The sequence below is a fragment of the Prinia subflava genome, chromosome 1, assembly GCF_021018805.1.
Source record: "Prinia subflava isolate CZ2003 ecotype Zambia chromosome 1, Cam_Psub_1.2, whole genome shotgun sequence".
Taxonomy (NCBI): domain Eukaryota; kingdom Metazoa; phylum Chordata; class Aves; order Passeriformes; family Cisticolidae; genus Prinia; species Prinia subflava.
Genome location: NC_086247.1, coordinates 88,408,941 through 88,429,630, shown reverse-complemented (window position 1 = coordinate 88,429,630; position 20,690 = coordinate 88,408,941). Strand labels below are relative to the sequence as shown.

The 20,690-nt window shown below is 40.8% G+C and overlaps 1 protein-coding gene across 1 annotated transcript; it reads right to left on the bottom strand.

Moving 5' to 3' along the window:
- Nucleotides 1-660: 660 nt before the first annotated feature.
- Nucleotides 661-13,207, bottom strand: SMIM13 (small integral membrane protein 13). Its single transcript, XM_063402503.1, has 2 exons — nt 13,021-13,207; nt 661-4,081 (listed from the first exon to the last, which is right to left on the bottom strand). The coding sequence occupies exons 1-2, from the start codon at nt 13,094-13,096 to the stop codon at nt 3,888-3,890; spliced, it is 270 nt and encodes an 89-aa protein (XP_063258573.1). The 5' UTR covers nt 13,097-13,207; the 3' UTR covers nt 661-3,887.
- Nucleotides 13,208-20,690: the final 7,483 nt, after the last annotated feature.

Genomic DNA, 20,690 nt, shown 5'->3' with positions numbered 1-20,690 from the left:
CACATACAAATCCCACTTTCTGAGGTGAGGAGACCCAGCTGCTCCAGTCACAGAACACCAAGACATTTTGCTGCACTCCATTAGTAGCCTGTTATTACAAATGAGAAAAGTAGCACAACAGGAGAACTGTTTTCTCAAGATAATTCAGATTTTTCTTCAAATTCTTCTTTTAATGTCTGATTATTAAATAAAATAAACTGGGATACAATGTATGCATTTTACTTAACAGAAGCAGAAAGAAATGAAGCATGCTCTTACTTCCTTCTCCTGTACATCTCCATTTCCAAAATAAGAAGTTGCTACTTCACCAAGACACTTATTTTAGAAAAACTAGAGTCCACAACCAGTCTTAGAAAAATCAAAAGAAGCAGAGAGGGGAGGTGGCTTGGTTTTTGGGGGTTTGCTGCTTGTTTTGGGTTTTTTAGTTGCTAAAATATAATTACAACTTTCAAGGTATAAGGCAGAAAAAACACCTTTACTAACAACTCCTCTAAAAGATATACACAAACCTGCCCTTTACAATGAAATCATCTGCAGGTATCACATCAGCTAGAATGTGACTTTTGACAAGTCCTCTTTTGTAGTGTTTCACACTCAAACAAGCATTCTAATTCTACAGACAAAATCCCATTCACAAAAGTAATCAGAAAATCACTCAGGTCAAATATTCATATCAAGTCTGGTTACTTTATTTTTCATCTGTGTAGTCAGTTAAAAGAACAGTTAATGATGAAAGTAGACAACCACAGGAGCTCTAGGTACTGTTTTGTAACACTGAAGAAGCAAATGACCACACTGAACACATTCTTTATGCTGGTCATTTCCAAATGAAACAGAAGGACGTACACAGGTCTAGTTCAGTGTAAAACCTGATATTAAGCAGCAACGTGATCACAAATTGCAACACTGTCACGTACAACATAGGAGATTACTGCTTATTCAAAGTTACACAGCCCCTGCAACAAAGATGATATGACTATGTTTAAAATAAGAACCCAAAATACATTCAAGATAATGGCTGCAACAATAAGGCAATAGTTTTAAAAATAGATCCCACTAAACAAAACCAAGACCAGCTGTGTCACCTGTTGCCTTCATAAGGTTTCAAACTTGGATGGGTCCATTCAAAATTAAGTGCTTACCCACCACTAATGTTTCGGAAGGACACTGGTGGGAACACCTGAAGACATGAGTATATTGGACTGCCAGCAATCACAACCCAGGTCTGTTCACAAGTATGCGTCCCACACACGCAGCTTTGCTCTTACACGTTTGCATGACGGGCCCTGTACAAAGATTTCACTACAGTTTCCTTCAAGAAAAATTATGCACTGACAGAAGACATTAGCATTTCAAAACTCTTCCAAACCACATTATATAATATGCCTTTGACCTGCTACTAGTAAGATCATTAAAGCTATACGCTAGGCAGACAGCATTATTGGCAGCTACATCACAACAACATTAAAAAAAATAGCATCAGCTGTTTTTTAAAGGAAAGAGACTGAAAATAACTTTGGGCAGTGAAATGTACACCTACAGACAGCATGGAAGGGAGAAGGAAGTTGTTTGGCTAGAGAGATGAGCTACCCCGAGGTTCCACATCCATCTTATTGCATATCTGATTGGTGTCCGCATTCAAAGCCACACGGATTTCTCTTTCATTACCTTGCTCCAGAGTCTCGGTTGTTGCACCTTCAGAGCTACCCTGAACTAGCTATGTGTACTGCCATAACTTCACATTTCCTCACAGCTCCTAGAAGCAGGGACTGTGTTACTGTTTCTTAGCCAGGGACACTACAGACATCAGCCTTTTGCTGTCTTCTGTGTACTACAGTCTAGGTAAAGTGAAGTGCAGTGGAGTGTCAATATCCTATGTCAGTACAGAGTAAGTATCTTTATTTGTAAGCCTAGATTAGCAAAGCTTAAGACAAAGATGCTAATTTCTTAAGAAAAATGTCCCAGTACTTGATTAGAACTGCTAGACTGGAAGTCTCATCATGTAACAAGACGTAAGCACACAAGAAAATTGTGACATTAAGTTGTGTGAGGCAAACTGCAAGCAGCAGGGAATAGGATCTGATTGCTTTTGCTCGGTTTGAATAAATGGGAATTTTACAAATTAAAGAAAAAAAAGGAAAAAAAAATCAACCATCATTAGACATTCTCTTGCTAGCACACAGGACAGAGGAGGAGACAATCAGTATTTCAACATGTGCTTACAGGATATGTGCATGGCACTGCCTAATCATGCTTTAGAATGTAACCTTATGCTTAATATATACATGCTACCAAATGAAATGGAGTCTTTTATACTCCAAAGGAAAATCAGAGCTGATCTTGTGTATTTTAATAATGAAATATCCGAATGATTTTAAGACATGAATGCCCCACATTGGATTTTGATCACTATTCAAAACTGACAAATTAAAACATAAAGGCACTAACAGAGTGCTCTTCTCTTAATGTAGGCCTAGTTGACGAAAAACCTAAATGCTGCTGCTTTTAGCCATATAACTGAGCTAAACCACAATTTGGAAGCCATAGGTTAAAACTTCTTAACAGCTGAAAATACAAGATCAATTTTAAAGTCCTGATTAAGTTTTTATACACGGAACAATGATCCAAACACTACCACATATCCAAACTTAGAGAGAAAACTGAAGCTGTTCAAGATGAGACCTGTTAGTAGTTCTCTCTCACACACATCAGAGGTGGTACATGCATGTTCCTCCTCTTTCCAAAATCTCATGCATCAATCTTCAGAGCTGCTAGATAAACAGAAGTGGAGCTCTTCATTCTGAAGTGCAATGTCAAAATAGCTGTAGAACCCATCCTCAGAGAAAACAGGAGCAACTGCTGATTACTGGTAAGAATCCATAAGTCCTCCAGGAAACATGAGGTACCAAATTCCCTGCTGGAACACTATCAGAGTGTCCCAGCGATGTCTGACAAACTGGTAAGAGAGTCTTAACTGCTTCTAGGAAAAAAGTTATGACACCAAATACCTGATGTAAAGGTGTACAAGGAAAGCTAAGAGAAGTGCTCAGTGTCCAAAATACCAAAGATGACACTTCAGAATACTAAACAGTGAGTAGTGCATAACCCAGGCACCTTCCCATCTCCAGCACAGGTTGGACTTGGAGCGAAAGGTTCACGAAAAACATTCAGAAGCCTAGAAGGACTGTTTAACCTATAATCTTTCTTATATAACAAAACCAAGAAAACAGATCTTGCCATCCGATTGCTTTGTTTGCATCTCCTTCTTTTTTAAAAAAGAGGAGATAATAAAAATCTCCAAATCATGTGCACCTAATAGGATTTTTCATATTTCACTTATACATTTTATATATACAAGAACTTAACTAAAATCTCACTTTAGAATATGTTCTAAAGCAGGATATTCTTTCAACTGATTTTTTAGTTCACATGCTTTCTCAAGGTTGAAAAAATATATATATTCATATACAGCTAAGGAAATAAAACTCAATTTCACTATATGTAGTTACAGTGCTGTAAAGAAAAAATAATTTATAAACTATTTCAAGTCTGAAATGTTTACTATGTTCAGACTAACACAAAGGCTAAGCCTATGGTCCAGGACCTGTTCTTCATCCGTGTGCTGAGAGGGGAGATACGGGAACTCAGCACTTTTGTGATGGAGATTTCACTCAACCCCTCCGTTCTTCCAGTACTCCGTGACCTGCTGCTGAAGCGCTCCCTGAACCTCTGCCGCAGGAGGAGCCTCATCCATCGGTAGCTCGGAAGTGAAGGTCCACAGGATCAGTGTTACCTCTTGGTCAGTTTCTCGGTAAGATGACACCACTGAAGGACACAGGGCAGAGGTGTCACCCATTCCCAGTTACTCAGAAGTTCAATGGAATACTTTAAGTCGTGTCTTCCGTAGGTGCCCTTCGCTGCCGAGCCGATTTCTGTCTCCCTCTCTGAGGCGAGGGCGGTGTTTCCTGTTCGGTTTCAGTTTCTGAAGGCTCGTTGTCTCCCTGCTGCGACCCCGTATCACCTATCAGTTCTCTCAGGAACTTGAATTTAGACAAAAACAATTGCCAGACCACATACCATCCTGCAGGAGAAAGAAAAAAGGTACTGCTTAGTTACTTCATACAAATTGATAACCAGCCCTCCAGCAATGTATATCACAAAAGGGAAAAAAATTTGATCATCTCCCATGCTCTGTTTGCAAACCCCAACATCCCTCCATAACACATCCACTCCTTTTTACAGTCCTATAAAAACCAATTCAACTTCATGAAGTTCGTCCTCATCCAGAAGCAACATTTAAGCTCCAGGAAAAGCCCTACACATTCCAAACTGAACTGCCACAGCAAGTAGGTGGGTGATCACCATCGCCATCACACAGATAAAGGTCTTAATTTGCCAGGAAAACAGAAGTCCCGTGGTTGTATCTCAAACAAGGACTCGGGATTCATTACACAGGCACCGTGAAAGGAGTAGGATTTCTCCCCTCACTCAGCAAACACCCCGTTCTGGAAATCACATTTTAAAAGTTGCATAAACACCACTAAGCACACTTGCTCAGACCTTCAAATTAATATAATATTTTATAATAGATGCTATTCTGAAATGGGCAACGTCTTACTTATGCTCACTAAAAGACCACATCCAACAAATTCAATGAGATCCCTCACCATGCCCAAATCCCACTAAAGTAAATTTAACATTCTGTGGTAAATCTGTTCTGCTCCACTGCTAAAATACTCTAGGTCCTAAAACTATGCAAGTAAAGAGCTGAGATAGCCACATTTCTGGAATCTAACTTAAAAAAATATTTTAAATCCACCTGCTCCTCCTCCTCCTCCTCTGTCTTGTCTAAGTGTTTCTGTAACAGGCAGCCAAAAAACCTTGAAAAAGCAAATATATCTAAACCTAAGCCAGAATCCTCATTTTAAAAGAATCTACCAAACAGGAATACAACTTCTCTGCGAAATGCAGTTAAGTGGAGCAACATTTAAACAGCTCTGTGAAAACAAAAGCTATACAAACATTGTTTGCAACACCAACACCCACCTGGCCAGCGCAGAGCTATATATTAATAATCCCATTCTCTGTTCAGAAGGTCCTGCCAGCTATTTAAGCCTATACTGCTGACCTGTTCAGATATTAAGAGCTCTATTTTACAGAGCTAGGTAAAACTGTCCTCTCAATTACACAGCTTCCAGCAGAAGCAGACTTCTGGGAATGGATAACAGGATGTATTAGAAAGGGGGGAGAAAGACTAACAACGAACAAAGAAATAAATAACACTTATATAACCACAGCACCTCTGTATTTCTTCCTCTTCTGTAATCAGAGTCAATAGGGCAATCCATTTGTTATGACAAAAACAAGACCCCACCCTTCTCCTCCTTCCTGGAATATTTTTAACATCCTGCAGTTTTTTAATTTCAGTAACTTCTCTGCTCCTGAGGAAATGGAAGGAAAGCTTTTATATGACAACCTTTTACGATCTAAATTAATTCCTAAAGCCTACACAAGTATTTCCTTTCCCATGAATACCTAAGCCATTAAATAACTTGTGATTAAATTGAATCTGATGTCCTGCAAATGCATTACATTCACTTACACCTAGAAAAAAAAAAAGATGGTAGATGGCTGGGTTTGGCTTCTCTTTTCTTTCAGAAAAGTAGAAGTAAAAATTGAGGTAGCAGCTCTTTGAAAGTTGCTTCCACTGAAAGGGGAGAGGGAGGACGATGAGCCAAAAATAATCAGGGCATTCCCAGAAGGGTTTTAGGGCACTTTACAGAAGCATGACTTGAGTATATTTGGTGTAAATAAATATTGCATTAAGGATGTATTTTAACTTAAGCTAAATAAAGTAAACCACATGCTTCCTCCATCACTGCAAACAGGCTACTTAACACCCAGAATTACTATGGTGTGTGTTTGGGAAATACTAAAGAATGAACAAAGTTAATCTGCACTCTAAAGAAAAACAGCACTAATTTCTTTTCAGTGTTTGGTCTGAGTTAGACAGCAGAGCAGAATGGTCTAAGTATCCAAAACTACAAGTACCATAAACAGACTTTGGAGCTCTGTAGCCCCAGACTACAAACAAGACAGTGTAAATAATCAGCCAACAAGACTGGTTCTAGCAGCCAAACAAACAGACGAGTGGTAAACAGGCAGGTGGAACAAACCACAGGGCAGCGGGTTGAAAAGAAAATTGCAACAGGCTTAGCCAAAGGTAATAGTGGGAGGGCAACCAGGCTTGAAAACTAGAATTTCAAAAACCTCACAAGGTCTCCTAGCCAAGACCAGAGACCTTTAGGTACAAAGTAATCAAAGTAGAAAGATTTCTTTCTTTCACTTGGTCTAGTTACCATGCCAACTTGGATGGAAAGTTAAAAAAAAAAATTAAATGCCAAAACAAACACATTTGTCCAAATCAGGTTAAGATTGCCTCTTCAGTTGAGCCTCCCTGTCACCTCACTGTTACTAAATAAATAAAAATTTCCTTGGAAATAACCTGACTACTAAGTCAGGGTAGAAAGATATCTTTCCAGCAACAATACTAGCTAAATACATCATTAAACAAAACCACACACACAGACACAAAGTCTAGAGGCAGATTCACATTGTCTCTGGATCAGAAGACAATGCATTTTCTACTAATTCCTCATTCTCTTAAGAACATTGCAAAATGGTAACACCCAGCACTGTGCCATACTAAAGAACTGTAAGTTACATAACTGTGCTTTTAAAAAGAAAATAACTGTAAACTAATTTAAAATACACACACCAAAAAAAGGAAAATGGGCATCTCTAGGCATTCTGTATGTGGCTCAGTTTAGCTTTGCAGGTTTTTTGCTGTAGAGCTCTTTCTTCCTGGACAGGTAACTGACACCATTGGTTTGCATCTAACACTTCCACTCTGCTCAGGTAAGCGGCTCTCAAAGAAGTCCTACTGGTTTAACTTCACCACACAAAAAACACTTGATTAGAATCAGTCTTTCAGTGCTTGCTTTATTTTCTTTAGAGATTTGATTTACCTTTTAAAATCATCCTTAGCTTGATTGAGCCTGTGGAAGCCAAACAGCACACCCACAACATGCCTTCAGCAAACAAGCAGTGACGACATGCAGACTATAATAAATAGTATTTCTACACTAACTGGTGAAAGAAGTTGCCTCCCAAAGCAGTCAGCCAGATCAAACATCCATCAGCACAATGCAAAGCAGGGGATCCAGCTCTTGATGTAGCACGTATTTGAATCCAGTGTTGCAAAATCTGATCTACCAGAGTTTTGCAGCTAGGCAAAGCAGCAGCTCCCAGCCTTGCAGAATTTAGTACTCACTAAAAGCTGGGAGTCACCATCTCACTTAAAAATGCCACAGCCAGATGCCATGCAAAGACATTTAAGCCACATCTGGTACCGTGCCATCAGTATGTCAACCCTCCTCTAATAAATCACGATGCAATGTGTTTGTGAAGATGGGGCTGTGAGTCAAAGCCTTTGACTAACTCATAGAGGATGTAAGTAACATCCATGCAATTCAGATGATAAACAGATTTTATGATTTGACTAGACTTCATTAAAACTACTTTTTGTTAGTTTCCAAATAAGCTCTTGGTTCTCTGTAAATGGGAAAGAAACAGTGATCCAAATACAAAGTTATTCCCACTCCTAAAGTGAGGGATAACAAGTCTCAGGCCCATCTATTTCATTCACCTTCCACTGGCATGTATGCAGCAGCTAACAGAGTCTTCTTTACTGGAGCACATTTTCCTCTTCTATTTGAATCGGGAAAGGCAAACAAAAGAAAAATCTCAGTATTCCCAAAAATATTGAGTGCCGGGGAAAAGCAACTTGATCTTTCTTACATGAAATACAAATGAAACCAAGAAAAGCAAGACGGTGATGCACAACACAGAGAAGACTGAGCTTCCACTTCTGACTCTGCTGTGGAATTCCTGTGCAGTCTTGCAAGATTGTTATACTCCCATGTCCCTACTGATTTGAAAATAGGATCCTATCATGCCAGAACATGGCTACTAATTTAGAACTGGGGTATCACCATGGTGAATGTTGCCTATATTCAAATGCTGAAGTGTCCATCACAGAAAATCCTAAGCAGCTACAGTTAAAAAAAAAAAAAAAAAAAAAAAGAGCATGTATCGGGATTTCTCCCGATAACTCCGAGGGTCCAGCCAGTGGAGTAATGGCTTAATAAAATAGCGAGACGGCTTCCCAGGATATGCTTTGTAAAATAAAAGTTTTAATAACAGCAAAAATAATAAACGTTACAAAATGAAAAGAGATAAGCCGAGCACAGTGTACCAAGCACAGCTACACAGGCTAAGGCACTCCCAAAAAGCCTCGTGTACCCTTATGCAGGCCCTTTAGTACTCGATGGTCTAGGTGGGCTTTTTTGGCTCTCTGCCCAATGAGATGGACACTAGACTTTGAGGTGCACTTCCAAAGCCCTATCACTGTGTCTGTGCTGGGACTGAGCCAATTACAGCGAGCAGGCTATAGAAAATTCTAGCTTCACTTCCTTATATGGAAACACCTGCTCGGGTACAGAAATGCACGACTACAAGCATGGAGCTAGAGATTTGTATTATATTATATATATTATATATATTATATATTTTTTATATATTATATATTTTTTATATATTATATATATTATATATATTATAACCTGAAATTTGGGAGAAAAGGGTTCTTCTCTGAGCTCTGTTAGATAATTCCTGCAATCATGCACAAGTCACTCCATCCATGCCCTTGTGGACAGCTTTGCTATGGAGAGGATCAGCCTGAAGGAAGCACAACTCTGACACTGGGATAACAGAGGACATCAGGTGACATGGTGCTTGGCTCTGCACAGCTCCTTAAACCTCTTCCCAGTTAATGCAGCACTACCACTTGCTGCTTGCTGACTGAGCAAAAGGAAACTTGCTCTCTTCTCATTTCCCATTTGTGACAGTTTCAAAATTCAACTTCAAATTAAAGGTTATCTTCTCTTTATGACTGGTGTAATCAAGCATGCCTTTCCTCATCTGTTAAGATATTTCCCAAGAATCACTCATTGAAAAGAGTTACAAAACTGTTTAAACAAAGCATTAAAGAAAAGTAATTCAGGCAGAATTTAGGGCTGAAATGTTTTCCCATCTGCAATGGAATTCATACTTGTGACGTGAACCACACATTCATTCCAGCACTTAGAGTTACATGATTTTTATTTTAAGGTTGTATGTCTCAAACAGCATTTCATTAGCCTCTTTTGCCAAATGAGATGAATGCTTCCATCTGTTCCAGTGAAGGCACTTTGGCAATTTCACTTGGCTTCGTGCATTACTACACTGGGAAAATAAAACAAATACACAGAGGTAAGCAGTACTAGAGTTCACCTTAGCTGGTATTTTATCCTTGACTGTGCACAAGTTCCTTCCATCTCAGAGGTACATGGAATACACAAAAGCAGCAATAAGACCACCAGAAAAAGAAAATCAGGAATGGTGGGAATAAAAAGGGGAGCAAGTTATCTTAGTCCCATTTCTAAAAGAGCAACTGAAAATTTGCTGTGTTTACAGTACCTTAATGGTTTCTATGTCAGATGTGATCAGCTTACAAATGCTCACTGCAAGCCTCCCATGGTTCCTAACTAATTCAGATTAACACTGAAAGTAGCAGTGGCCAGCATCCAGACAAGTTTTAAAGAAAAGGAAATCAGGTCATTTATTCAAAATTAGACATAAATGCCCAATTCACATTGCTGAAGAAACAGTCAAAGTAACTTCTGAGAATTTGTGCTCTGACTCTTGTCTGTTCACTTTGATAAAAACAGTAAAGTGAAGGTTTTTCTCATTATTTAAGTTTTGATAGCACTTATCACATCATATGTGGATAGGCCGCAGAAATCCACGTGATCCTAGGATGTTTCCTGCATATTTATTAGACTCTGCAGGCAATCAACCCATGAGTTCTTTTATGAGGCACTCAAAATCCAAGTCCCAGCTCTTTACGCTCCTGACCCTTCTTCTCATAAGGCTGTTTCAACACCTCTTGTCAGATGGCTGGAAATATTCTCATCATCAGGTCAGGCTTACTCCAGATTATATCCAGCCCTTCCTATGTCACATTTGTCCATTAATTTGTATGTCTCACTGGCTGGCTTTTGCTCATATCCTGTCACTCACAGCACTCAGGCAGTTTCTTCTCCACCTTCTCACCTAGAGGTCACTTTCCAACCTTTCCAGGGAAACTGCCTGTTACTAGCACAGATAGACAATTTAGTTCAAAGTACTCATTTTTCTCCATTCTCCACTGTTTTCCTTGAATATTTTCCATGGCCAAGAGAAGTATAAGTGGTATAACCAATATTAATTAATTAATAAATGCTGAGTGATGGAAAAATAATTACAAATACTATAAATCACTATGAAATCCCACTGAGTCACTTCTAACACAGTAGTAGTTCAAATTCCTCCCCTAAAAACCCAATGAATGTGTTAGCTTCCAGTGCTCAGTACATCTAAAATCTAGGTGACTTTTAGCAATCATTTTATAAAGTTTGACACTGATTAAAGTAAAATACAATGAAGGATTCAAAGCGAAGTATTCATGGAATTCAAGATGAATGTCCAATATGTAACTCCAAACAGCTCTTGACAAGCCACTTAAAAATAAAGATATTAATTACTTCTGCTTTCTTTAACCAAGAAAGCACTAGGCAAATGATTATGTTAGCAGCCAAAGTTAATGCTTAGCATTTCAATTCCATTTCTCATGTACAGACAAAGGCAGAAAGGCCTGAAGAAAGTTATGCTTGTTTCTGAGTTTGAACAGCAGGCTGCAAAACTGTATTACTCTTTCAGCAAGACAGGAAGCAAAGATCTTGCATGCATACTTTGAAACTACAAAAACCCTAGCAATTACTGCATCTTCTAAAAGTTCAAAAGTGGCCAGTCAACACCAAATGAGGGTAGAGAAACTTGAATAAATATCTACTTAGGTCACTGTCTAGTCTGTAACAACAGACAGTACAGGACATGCAAGAAAAGAGCACAAGAGCAAGCAAAGTGTAGCTGTGCAGTTCCAGTTATCAGTATGTCACAGATTTCCTCACCCAAGATAATGCCCAAGATGTTCACCTTTCAACCAGGAACTTTAAATGACAGAAGTTTCAGCATCCAAAATATCCCTTGTTAATGAGCTTGCAAATTATTTCCCCGTTGTGCAAAAGACAATTTTCAACCTGTTGCTTGACCACTTAACTTCAGGTACTCCAACTCCTCTGCAGTGCTGACATTTCACGCTTCCCCACTTCACTTTTGAGATGCTACTCAGCGGTATAGCCATCACCCCTTCTCCAGTCATCTATTTTCCAGGCTTGACAGATCTAACCTGTTTAGAGTTCCTTCCTGCAGGAATAACTTTACAGCTCTCAACAATAAATTGCTAAGGAAGCCCTATCTTTTTCAAAAGAAACTAGGACTTCATTATTTTTTTTTTCATGAGGTAATATACTTCACCAAGAAAATACACTCACACATGTGTGAGAGACACATGCACATGGATGATTCCTACAGCAGTATAATGACATTTTATCTTCTATATCAGGCTTCTAATGTTTGATTTGCCTGTTTGCTAGCTACAAAGCATTACAGAGATATTTTGGAGAAATGTTTGCAATTACTTCAGCCAATCATTTCTTTGGGATAACAGCAGGTCAGATTGATTCCATTATATTTCACCATACAAATTACATCTGTATACATTTCACACTTTCTATGTGCCTTACTTCATACATGTTAATTCTGGACTTCACTTCCCATTTCACTATCCAGTCCCTTCCTTGATAATGCAACATCTTTTCACAATGTTTTGTCATTTTGACAACAATTAGCAGTTTTTAAACTATTAAACATCGATTTTTCACTTTGCTCCCTCAGTTTTTCAGAAACCACTTATAAACCCTTCACCAAGATGCCAGGTAGGTTTATAAGTGGTTGTAAGTTTCATAAGCCTCTCATCACATATTATGGCATAGTTCGAATTTGCTGGCATGGTTTTTGTTTGTTTGCTTGTTTTGAGAGCTCCAAGCTCTGCATATTGGCCACAACATTCACACACTGCACTGCTGATTCCTTCCAAGAACTTCAGCAGACCTGCAAGTCATCCCTCCCATTGAAATAACCCTTCTCTCTGTGTATTAAAGAAAAAAAAAAAGCCTTGGATGAGTCATCAAGGTTGGAAGAAACCTTTAAGATCATCCAGTCCAACCATTCACCCAGCACTGCCACTGGAACCCCTAAATCACTAAAACATCACCCAGTGCCACATCCAGACACCTCTCGAAAATCTCCAGGGATGGTGACTCCAGCACCTCCCTGGGCAACCTGTTCCAATGCCCGACCACCCTAACAACGAAAAAATATTTTCTCACATCTAATCCGAATCTCCCCTGTCTCCGTTTAAGGCCATTTCCCCTGGGCCTCTCCCTGCAGGCACAGCAGATGCCAGCCTCATCTCAGGTGGTTGCAGAAGGCCATGAGGTCCCCCCTGAGCCTCCTCCTCTCGACCCACACAAGAGAAAACCTCCTAAGAGCTGTCTTCAATCACTTCTAGCAAGCAGATGTCAGAAGCTGGGGGATCCCAGTCCCAAGTTTACTTCCTGCACTCGCTGGCATTTCAGACCCGTGCATGCAGAAGCCGCACAGGGTGACTGCTCAGGAGTCCCATCACTAAAAAAAACCCTCGGTTTCAGAGGAAAAGCCGAACTGAACACCGAAGTAAGGCTCCGGCAGCGATCAAGGCTGGAAACGACTCGGGAACAAAGAGAAGAGGGCGCTGCGCACCACACGCGCTCCCACACACCAGGGCACGGTGCCCTTTCCCTTTCCTCAGCCCGTCGGAGCCGAGAGGAACCGGAGGCACAGACTGCGAGCCCGGCGCGGCGGAGCGAGTGCGGCGGCAGCACCAGCACCGCCCGCCGCAGCCGGGCCAGCAGCCGCCCCCCGCGCCCCGGCGCTCACCGCACAGCATGAAGAGCAGCACGCAGGCCAGCGTGGCCACGATCACCAGCAGCGTCAGCCCGATGCTCTGCCACATGGCGCGGCCGGGGGCAGCCGACACGACCCGGGCCGGGCCGGCGGCCGCGGCGGCGCCGCTCCTGCTCCTCCTCCCGCCGCCAATGGACCCGGCGGCAGAGCGGGGCGGGGCTCTCCGAGCACGGCGCTGGCGCAGGAGGTGCGCGGGATGTGCTGGGAATTGTAGTTCATTTTCCTCCGCAGCGGCCAGAGAGGAAGGGTGATCCCCGACAGAGAGGACTACAAGTCCCGGTGTGCCCTGCGGCACGGTTGTAATGGCGGGGGGCGGTGCGGGCTGTGTGAGGGCAGGGGGAGCGGCCGGTGTGGTAAAGCCCAGGGGTGGCGGCGGTGGCTGGAGCGCTCCGGCGAGCAGAGGGCTTGTAGGACACTCGGAGAGGTGATTCAAGGCCAGGCTGGACAGGGCTCTGAGCGGCCTGGTCTGGTGGAAAGTGTCCCTGCCCCGAGCAGCAGGGAATTGGGTGATCTTTAAGTTCCCTCACAACCCAAACCGTTCTATGATTCCATCACTCTATGACTGAGATTTAGGGGTGGGGCAAACTGATTTCTTAATCCTCTTTCTCCCTCTTGCCATTTTTGCCCTTGCCCTTTATACAATCCCCTCCAGTGGGATTGTATAAAGGGACAACGGGAATATCCAGGCCCTAGTCGAGGGAGTGATTCTACGCCCTGACGTGGTTCGAATTCCAGCTGACCTTGGCTCTTGCCCTCTGTTGACGTGATGGTGGCACATCAAAGTTGTCTCTTCCCACTTAAAAGAAATCTGAGGAAATAGTATCTCTCGGAACTGTGAGCTAATCTTGATTGTAATATGGACTTTGCTGTTAGCACTGGAAAAAAGTTATAATTTTCCTGTGTAGTGTGCTGGTTAATGTTTCTAAAACTACTGGAAACGTGTGTAAATCCAGGACTACAGAAGCCTAGTTTCCCACGGGCATGCCACCATTGTAGAGACACGTCAGAGAAAGCTAGTCCAGTTCTTTGTTTCCTTTATGTAGTATTTAAAAATCTCCCCGTTTAAGCAAAGCTAGATTATTTTTTTTTCCTGGACTCTGAGCATGCCACGTGCCTCCTCCTTTCAACATACCTGTCAAACAAAATTACCCGCATGTGCGGTCCCCCATCCACATCCTTAAATTTGCTGTCAGTTCACCAAACTAGAGTTCTTTCTTTCTGACCCTAGCCTTCTTTTCCCAACATTCCGAGCCCTGCTTAATACTCTGCCCAGAGTATTAAACCACTTAACATGTTTTTTGCAAGTATCATTTAATTTGAAACGTTTTCTGTTATTTTCCAGTTTTAACTTGCGATGTGACTCCCGATCTTTAAATGTTATTATCACCTCAGCACTTGTTACATATGCTTAAGCAAGGTTTCTTTTGTATTGCAAACAAAGCAAAGTAGTAACAGTTGTTACTATATTATTTTTTTATTTTTGCAAAGTAAGCTTCCTCTTAGCTGCATTGTTCCGTTTCTCTGATTTTTTTGCTTATCAACTGCAGTTAGAGTAAGTTCTCTGGATATGGATCTGCTACCGTCTCTTTTCTGTAAAATAGCTGTCACATTTTAGGGCTGTTAAAATATTCCAAATAAGTCATCCAATGGTTCCATGGTTCCACACTGGTATAATAATAATAATAATAATAATAATAATAATAATAATAATAATAATAATAATAATAATAATAATAATAATAATAATAATAATAACAATAATAATAATAGAATAATTCACATCACATCCCCAGCATTGCAGAATCACACAGCACTCAGAACTGAAGAAAGAATTAATCTTGGAATCAAGTAATTTTGGAGCAATAAATATATGTGATCAATGTATATACATATATATATACACACACAAAGTATATATGTGTATATCTATGTATCTCTATCTCTATCTCTATCTCTATCTCTATCTATATCTATATCTGTCTACATATATATCTCCTGCACTGGGGATAAGTCTTCCTTGCTCCAGACTTTCCCTCTTGCCTGAGACTGAAGAATGCCAATATGGATTGTCTGAAATTCATACTGCATTTGTCCTCAGGACAGACATAAAAAGGACTTTCTGGTGTAATGGTTGGGGCACTCAGATAGGGATAGATGTATGGGTGAGGGGTAACTGGGGGTGTTACACTATAACCAAGCCATGAAATACCAGAAGAAACTCTGCCTCCTCCGGCCATTTGGTCAACACAATCTTTGCAGTTCTATTTTTCCCAATACATGAAATAAACCCTTTCTTTTGAGGCAATTTGTGTCAGTTAAGATTTATATGCAGGTATCCATCTGAATGAAAAAACCCAAACATAGGGTATGTATTTTACGTACAACTTTTCTTCAGGTGAAAGTTAAATGACATGAATAAATACACATCTATCCCACTCGGTATCATTTCACATGCTAATGTGCCAAAAATCTATACAATACCAATGATGATGCACTTGGGATAGGTGAGCTGCAATGCGGACATCATTATTTTTCAAAACCCCATGAAATCACACGGAAGAAAACAGAACTGTTGGACACAAGAGGTTTTCTATTCACTGAAGTTCAGATATAAGGTTACTTGTACAAATCTAATCTTGGTATATCCAGTTTCTTAAGTGTATATGTGTGATGTAGAGTTGCAGAATTGGATATAGCTCATCCATTCCCTGAGGAGCATGGAAAAATCTCACTCATGACGTTATGGCCTTCTATCCATCCTGTTGTTAGAGTATGCTCACTGCATACTGTCAATAGTCTACATTTAACACTTTTCCTGCAATGCTCAACTCTGATCAATGTTCCCACATCTTCTCTCAGTGTGTACAACCACAGAGGCACCGAGATATATTTTGGGGGTAGGGAAAAGAGGATGCTCAGGCCATCAGGCAGCAGAAGGACTGCAGCACCAGACTGGTGAGGGGCCACTCAGGCGGTCTCTGCCCAACAGAGAGCTAAACACTCTTTAGCTCAGGGAAGAGGGGTCCAGGTGCTGAGGGTACAAACCTTATTTTCAGGGTGTGAGAGCTGATGCATCTAGACCAACCAGTTGTTTCACAGCAGTCAGTTAACCACTGTTTGTGTTTGCACAGCAAGACAAGGGGAGAGATCTTATTATCCCTCCTTCACCTGGGAGAGAGCTGAGGCAGACACACACATTTGAAGTATCAACTGGTTTTTGACTGCCCCTTCTGGCCTGATTTTGTGCTGGCATGTGGGGGAAATCTCATGCCTCCTTTTATTTGTGGCACAGCTTTTGCTGATGTCGGGTAATGCTGCAAGTTCTCAGCACTTCAACAAACCCACCCTTGGTTATCTAAAGGGAGACAGCAGGAGGAAGAATGAAATCATTGACAAGCTGTAAAAACTTATATGTAAACAGCAGAGAAATTATTCTATATAAGGCATTTATTCTTGTCCTGAAAAAGAATTTCAGCCACTTAACTTGGAGGGGGTTGTCCTTTTCCAGATCCTTGCATCATTCATGGTCTCATGTTTGTTTATTATCATCTGCACCCTGCATTGATGAAGTGTGAGTCTTGCTGAAGGCTATTATTGCAAATGAGGCTTAGTAAAATGAATATGGGCAGGAAGAGCAAGTTAAAGTAATCCAGGCAGGTTTTGTTCTACAGTGTCCTAATTTTTTAATCCTTCTTTTGGCACATACAGTATCTCTGAAGGTTACTGGCAACCATATCAACTACTGGAGCCAAATTAATGTATAGGAACATGTCTGCCTATCAGTTGCACTCCAGAAGCCAGGCAGGTAGTTATAGTTCATACAGAAAGTGCAAATTGTAATCCCTTCTGCTATTCAAAGTATACTCGTTGACCTTCCCACTGCTGACTTTCTTTTGGCATTAATACACTTCTCTTTCCTGGGGTGGGAATGCAGAGAAACAACTTCCTCCCACCCCTTTCCCTCTGCATTACACTGTTACTCGTGACACTGTGAGCTCTTGCATGTAGGAATCAACACATCAAGACCATGATCCCAAACTGGGACCTCCAGAAGCTACCCTAACACCAAGTACTAGTGGGTGTAAGAGAGAACATTCAGGTTCATCCACAATTCACAGCAGTTAGCTCCAGCAGGCTCCTCGCAGGAGACATGCAGACGGCGAGGAACAGTGAGGAACTACGGCCTTTTGTAACAACTCACCTTCAGTATGTGCTTTGGAGCTTTGTGCTTTTCCCAGGTCTTGGCTGACTTAAATGAACAGCACAGACTATTTGTAAAAAAATGATAAGCCTAAGAGGGATGAGAAAATTCTACTAATATTAATTTATAGAATTCGAAAATACATAACCAAACTCTACCTGTGACTGCAGTCAAGGACTTTTCCTGTTGCAAATGCTTTCCAGCTTTAGCCAAGCCTTTTAAGAGTAACCAACAGTGCTGGTTTGTGTCCGAGAGAGGGTGCTAAAACAAAATATTTACTACAAAAACTTCAGAGCTCCACAATTGCTCAGTTCAGTGCTTCTGCCTGCCTAAATTTATTTTGACTTAGTTTTTAGTTTACTTGCTTGCAGCTGGCAATTCAACGCAAGCTTTATCTTTACAGACATATTACACCAGCTGTAGTTTAAAAGCTGAAAATAACATTTAGAAAGAACTAACCATACCAGAATAAAACAAGGGAACACACTTCCAAATTTTCACTTCAGCCTGGTTACTCAGATTTGATTCCATGCAGTTTTATTACTGACAGTTCTGAGTTAATAAAAATAAGAAAAATTAACAAAAGTTAACTGAAGGAGGAGAAAATTAGGTTAGATATACAGAACTTATTCTTTACTGTGAGGGTGGTGAGGAACTGAAACAGGTTGCCTAGTGAAGCTGTGGATGCCCCACCCCCAGCAGGGGCCAAGACCAGGTTGGATGGAGTCTTTAGCAAGCTGATCTAGAGAAAGGTGCCCCTGTTTATGACAGAGAGCTTGGAACTAGATGATCTTTAAGGTCCCTTCCAACCCAAACCATTCTATGATTCTATAAAATTCTGTCACACTGACCTTGCAACTCCCCATTGTGTCACTAGCAAAATCAAAATCTGCAGGTACAGTGTCCTATGCAAAAAAAAAAAAAAGAAAAAAAAGAAAAAAAAGAAAAAAAAGAAAAAAAAAAAAAAAAGACAACAGAAAAAATATATCCTCTGTCCTCTGAGCTAAATCCTCAGAGACAGAAGAGACATTTTGCCAGTGAGTTAGATAGATTCTGCTGACAGAATTTTGTGAAACAGGCATGTCCTGAGTTTAATTTCAAACTTTGGAAGAGGTCATGGTCAAGAGCAGTGACTCCTAATAGGAGACATGGTAATGGGAGACAGAAAGACTTTTCTTTCCTGAACTAAAACTTTCTCCTGCTGATTGAAGCTTAGTGAGAGCTGGTTGTTGCTGATAGTTGACTGATCAGTGATACCTTGTCCACCCTGTTTCCTACTAAGCTGCAAGCCCAGTAGGACCTGTCAGCTCTGAAGTCATTGCAACTCAAAGGTGCTTTTCCTAAGATGCAGAAATATCCAAAACTTGACTGGACACCACCTTGGGCAGCTGGCTGTAGGAGGCCCTGCCTGAGCAGGTTGATTGGACTAGATGATGTCCAGAAGTCCCTTCCCACCTCAGCCAGTCTGTGATTCTGTAAATTAGGTAGTCTGTGATAAAGTACCACCTAGAACAACCCCTAGGCCAGCAGTGCTCAGGCTAACTCGCTGTGGTACTGCACTTTGAACAGTGGTGGTTGCGTAACAGCGCTGCCCCAGAATGAAGTGCTGCTTAAACTGCCTCATCTTACTCTGCTTGTTTTCAGGGAATTTCAGCTGGAACTAAGCAAGTCTACTTGTCCATATGTCAACTTATTTTTCTGCCTTTTATCTCAGGACAATGTGCTGCTCAACAATCACTGAAAGCTGGCTGGCAGAGGTCTGCTGTGCTTGGTGCCTGGGATCCAACTAAATGCATGGCATCACTCTCCCTACAAAACAGATGAATGCAAATCCTGCCACAGCCCTTAAATCTCCAAATTCAGGTCATTAGATAGGTGTTAAAAATATCCATAATGCTATTACAGCTTCTCTTAGATGCCACCAGAATCCTATTTGTTCTTCACTGGACACACTATTGTTTTTATAAAAAAGAAAGTTGCTACTATAGAAAGAAACTTGTTAAGGAAGAAAACTATCAATTAGTATGAATATAATGTGTCAGGAACAAAGAACTGAAGAAATTAGAAATGTGACATCTTTATCAAACTTGAATGTATGTTTCTTTTCTGTTTTAGACAAAGAAGAACAAGAATAAAGACAAAAATACCTGGTACTGCCATATTTTTAGGTCTAGATGTGGCTTGACAGACCAACCCAATTTATTTTGGACTATAAAGAAATTGGAATGAAAATTGTGAAGCCAAAGCACTGCAATGCACTGGGTCACTTCTGTGTTCCTCTGTCAGCTTCCAAACTGCTCCTTGCTCTGCAACACCCAAGGAGTGCTGAGTTTTTTGGACAAAGAGGACAATTTTCTGTTTAGGGAACTATTTCTCTGGGGACAAAATAGATATGAAATAGTATTTCTCCTCAGTATTTCAAGATGGTTTGTAATGGCACACAAAGAATTAAATGGATAACCTATGGAAAAGATGAAATAGGTGAAAGGCTGGCAGGTCAACATCAGGAATTGCAGCAGTTAGTGTAGATTAACGTGCTGGAATTTGGAAGCTTCAGCAAACAAGTTTGTGTCTGTAAAAGTGGGTTAGAAATTACATAAGGACACGCTTTCACATGAATCTCTTGGCAGTATAATTTCTGGGCAGGCAACAGCCCCAGGAAGATCACCATCCTCACTGTGTTTGTTGGACCTCTGTGTCTAGATCAAAGAGAAAGCAAGGGCTGAAGTAGTACGTGGACAAAGAGCTGATCAGGAAGGAAATCTCGAGGTTCAGAACATCAGTGTTATTTTGGACAAATATAGCATTTCTGTACATCAAGTGTGCTTTTGTTTGTGAAGATGACACCAGTCCTGCACCACACATGGTCTCCTTAGCTTATTTCTACTGCTTGTCCTGCTGAAACCAGGAAACACATCCCTGAGGTCTGGTCAGCCAAACTGTGAACACAATTGGGAAGGCAGCTATGGAAGTGTGTGTATGGATATGTAATTTCTTGACAAGTTTTCCTTTAGAAAATAAAAATGAAAAATATTAATAGCTTTTAAGAAATATTTTGATTTCACATGCCAAATATTTCTTTATTAAAAGCAGGGATAAAGAAGCGGGAAAATTTCAACCAACTTTGGTCGTTTAAATAAAGGTTTTATAGTAGCTGTAAGACTTTCTTAGCACTTGGAACAAAAATGAGTTTTGAAGGTGTGAGATTTTGTGCTTGTTACACCAAGCACAAAGCCACTTCCTCCCCTGACTCTTTTTCTATTGTGTATCAGAATCTGAGTTGTGGTGGGATCAGTAGCTCTGATTCTGTGTGATTTTTTCCCTTCCTAGCCAGCCTATTTGCTTATCCATCCCTCCCCAACAGACAGGTCTCCTGGGAGATGCCACCCTTGGAATCTTAGAATCGTTTAGAGTGGCAAAGACCTCTGAGATAATTGAGTCC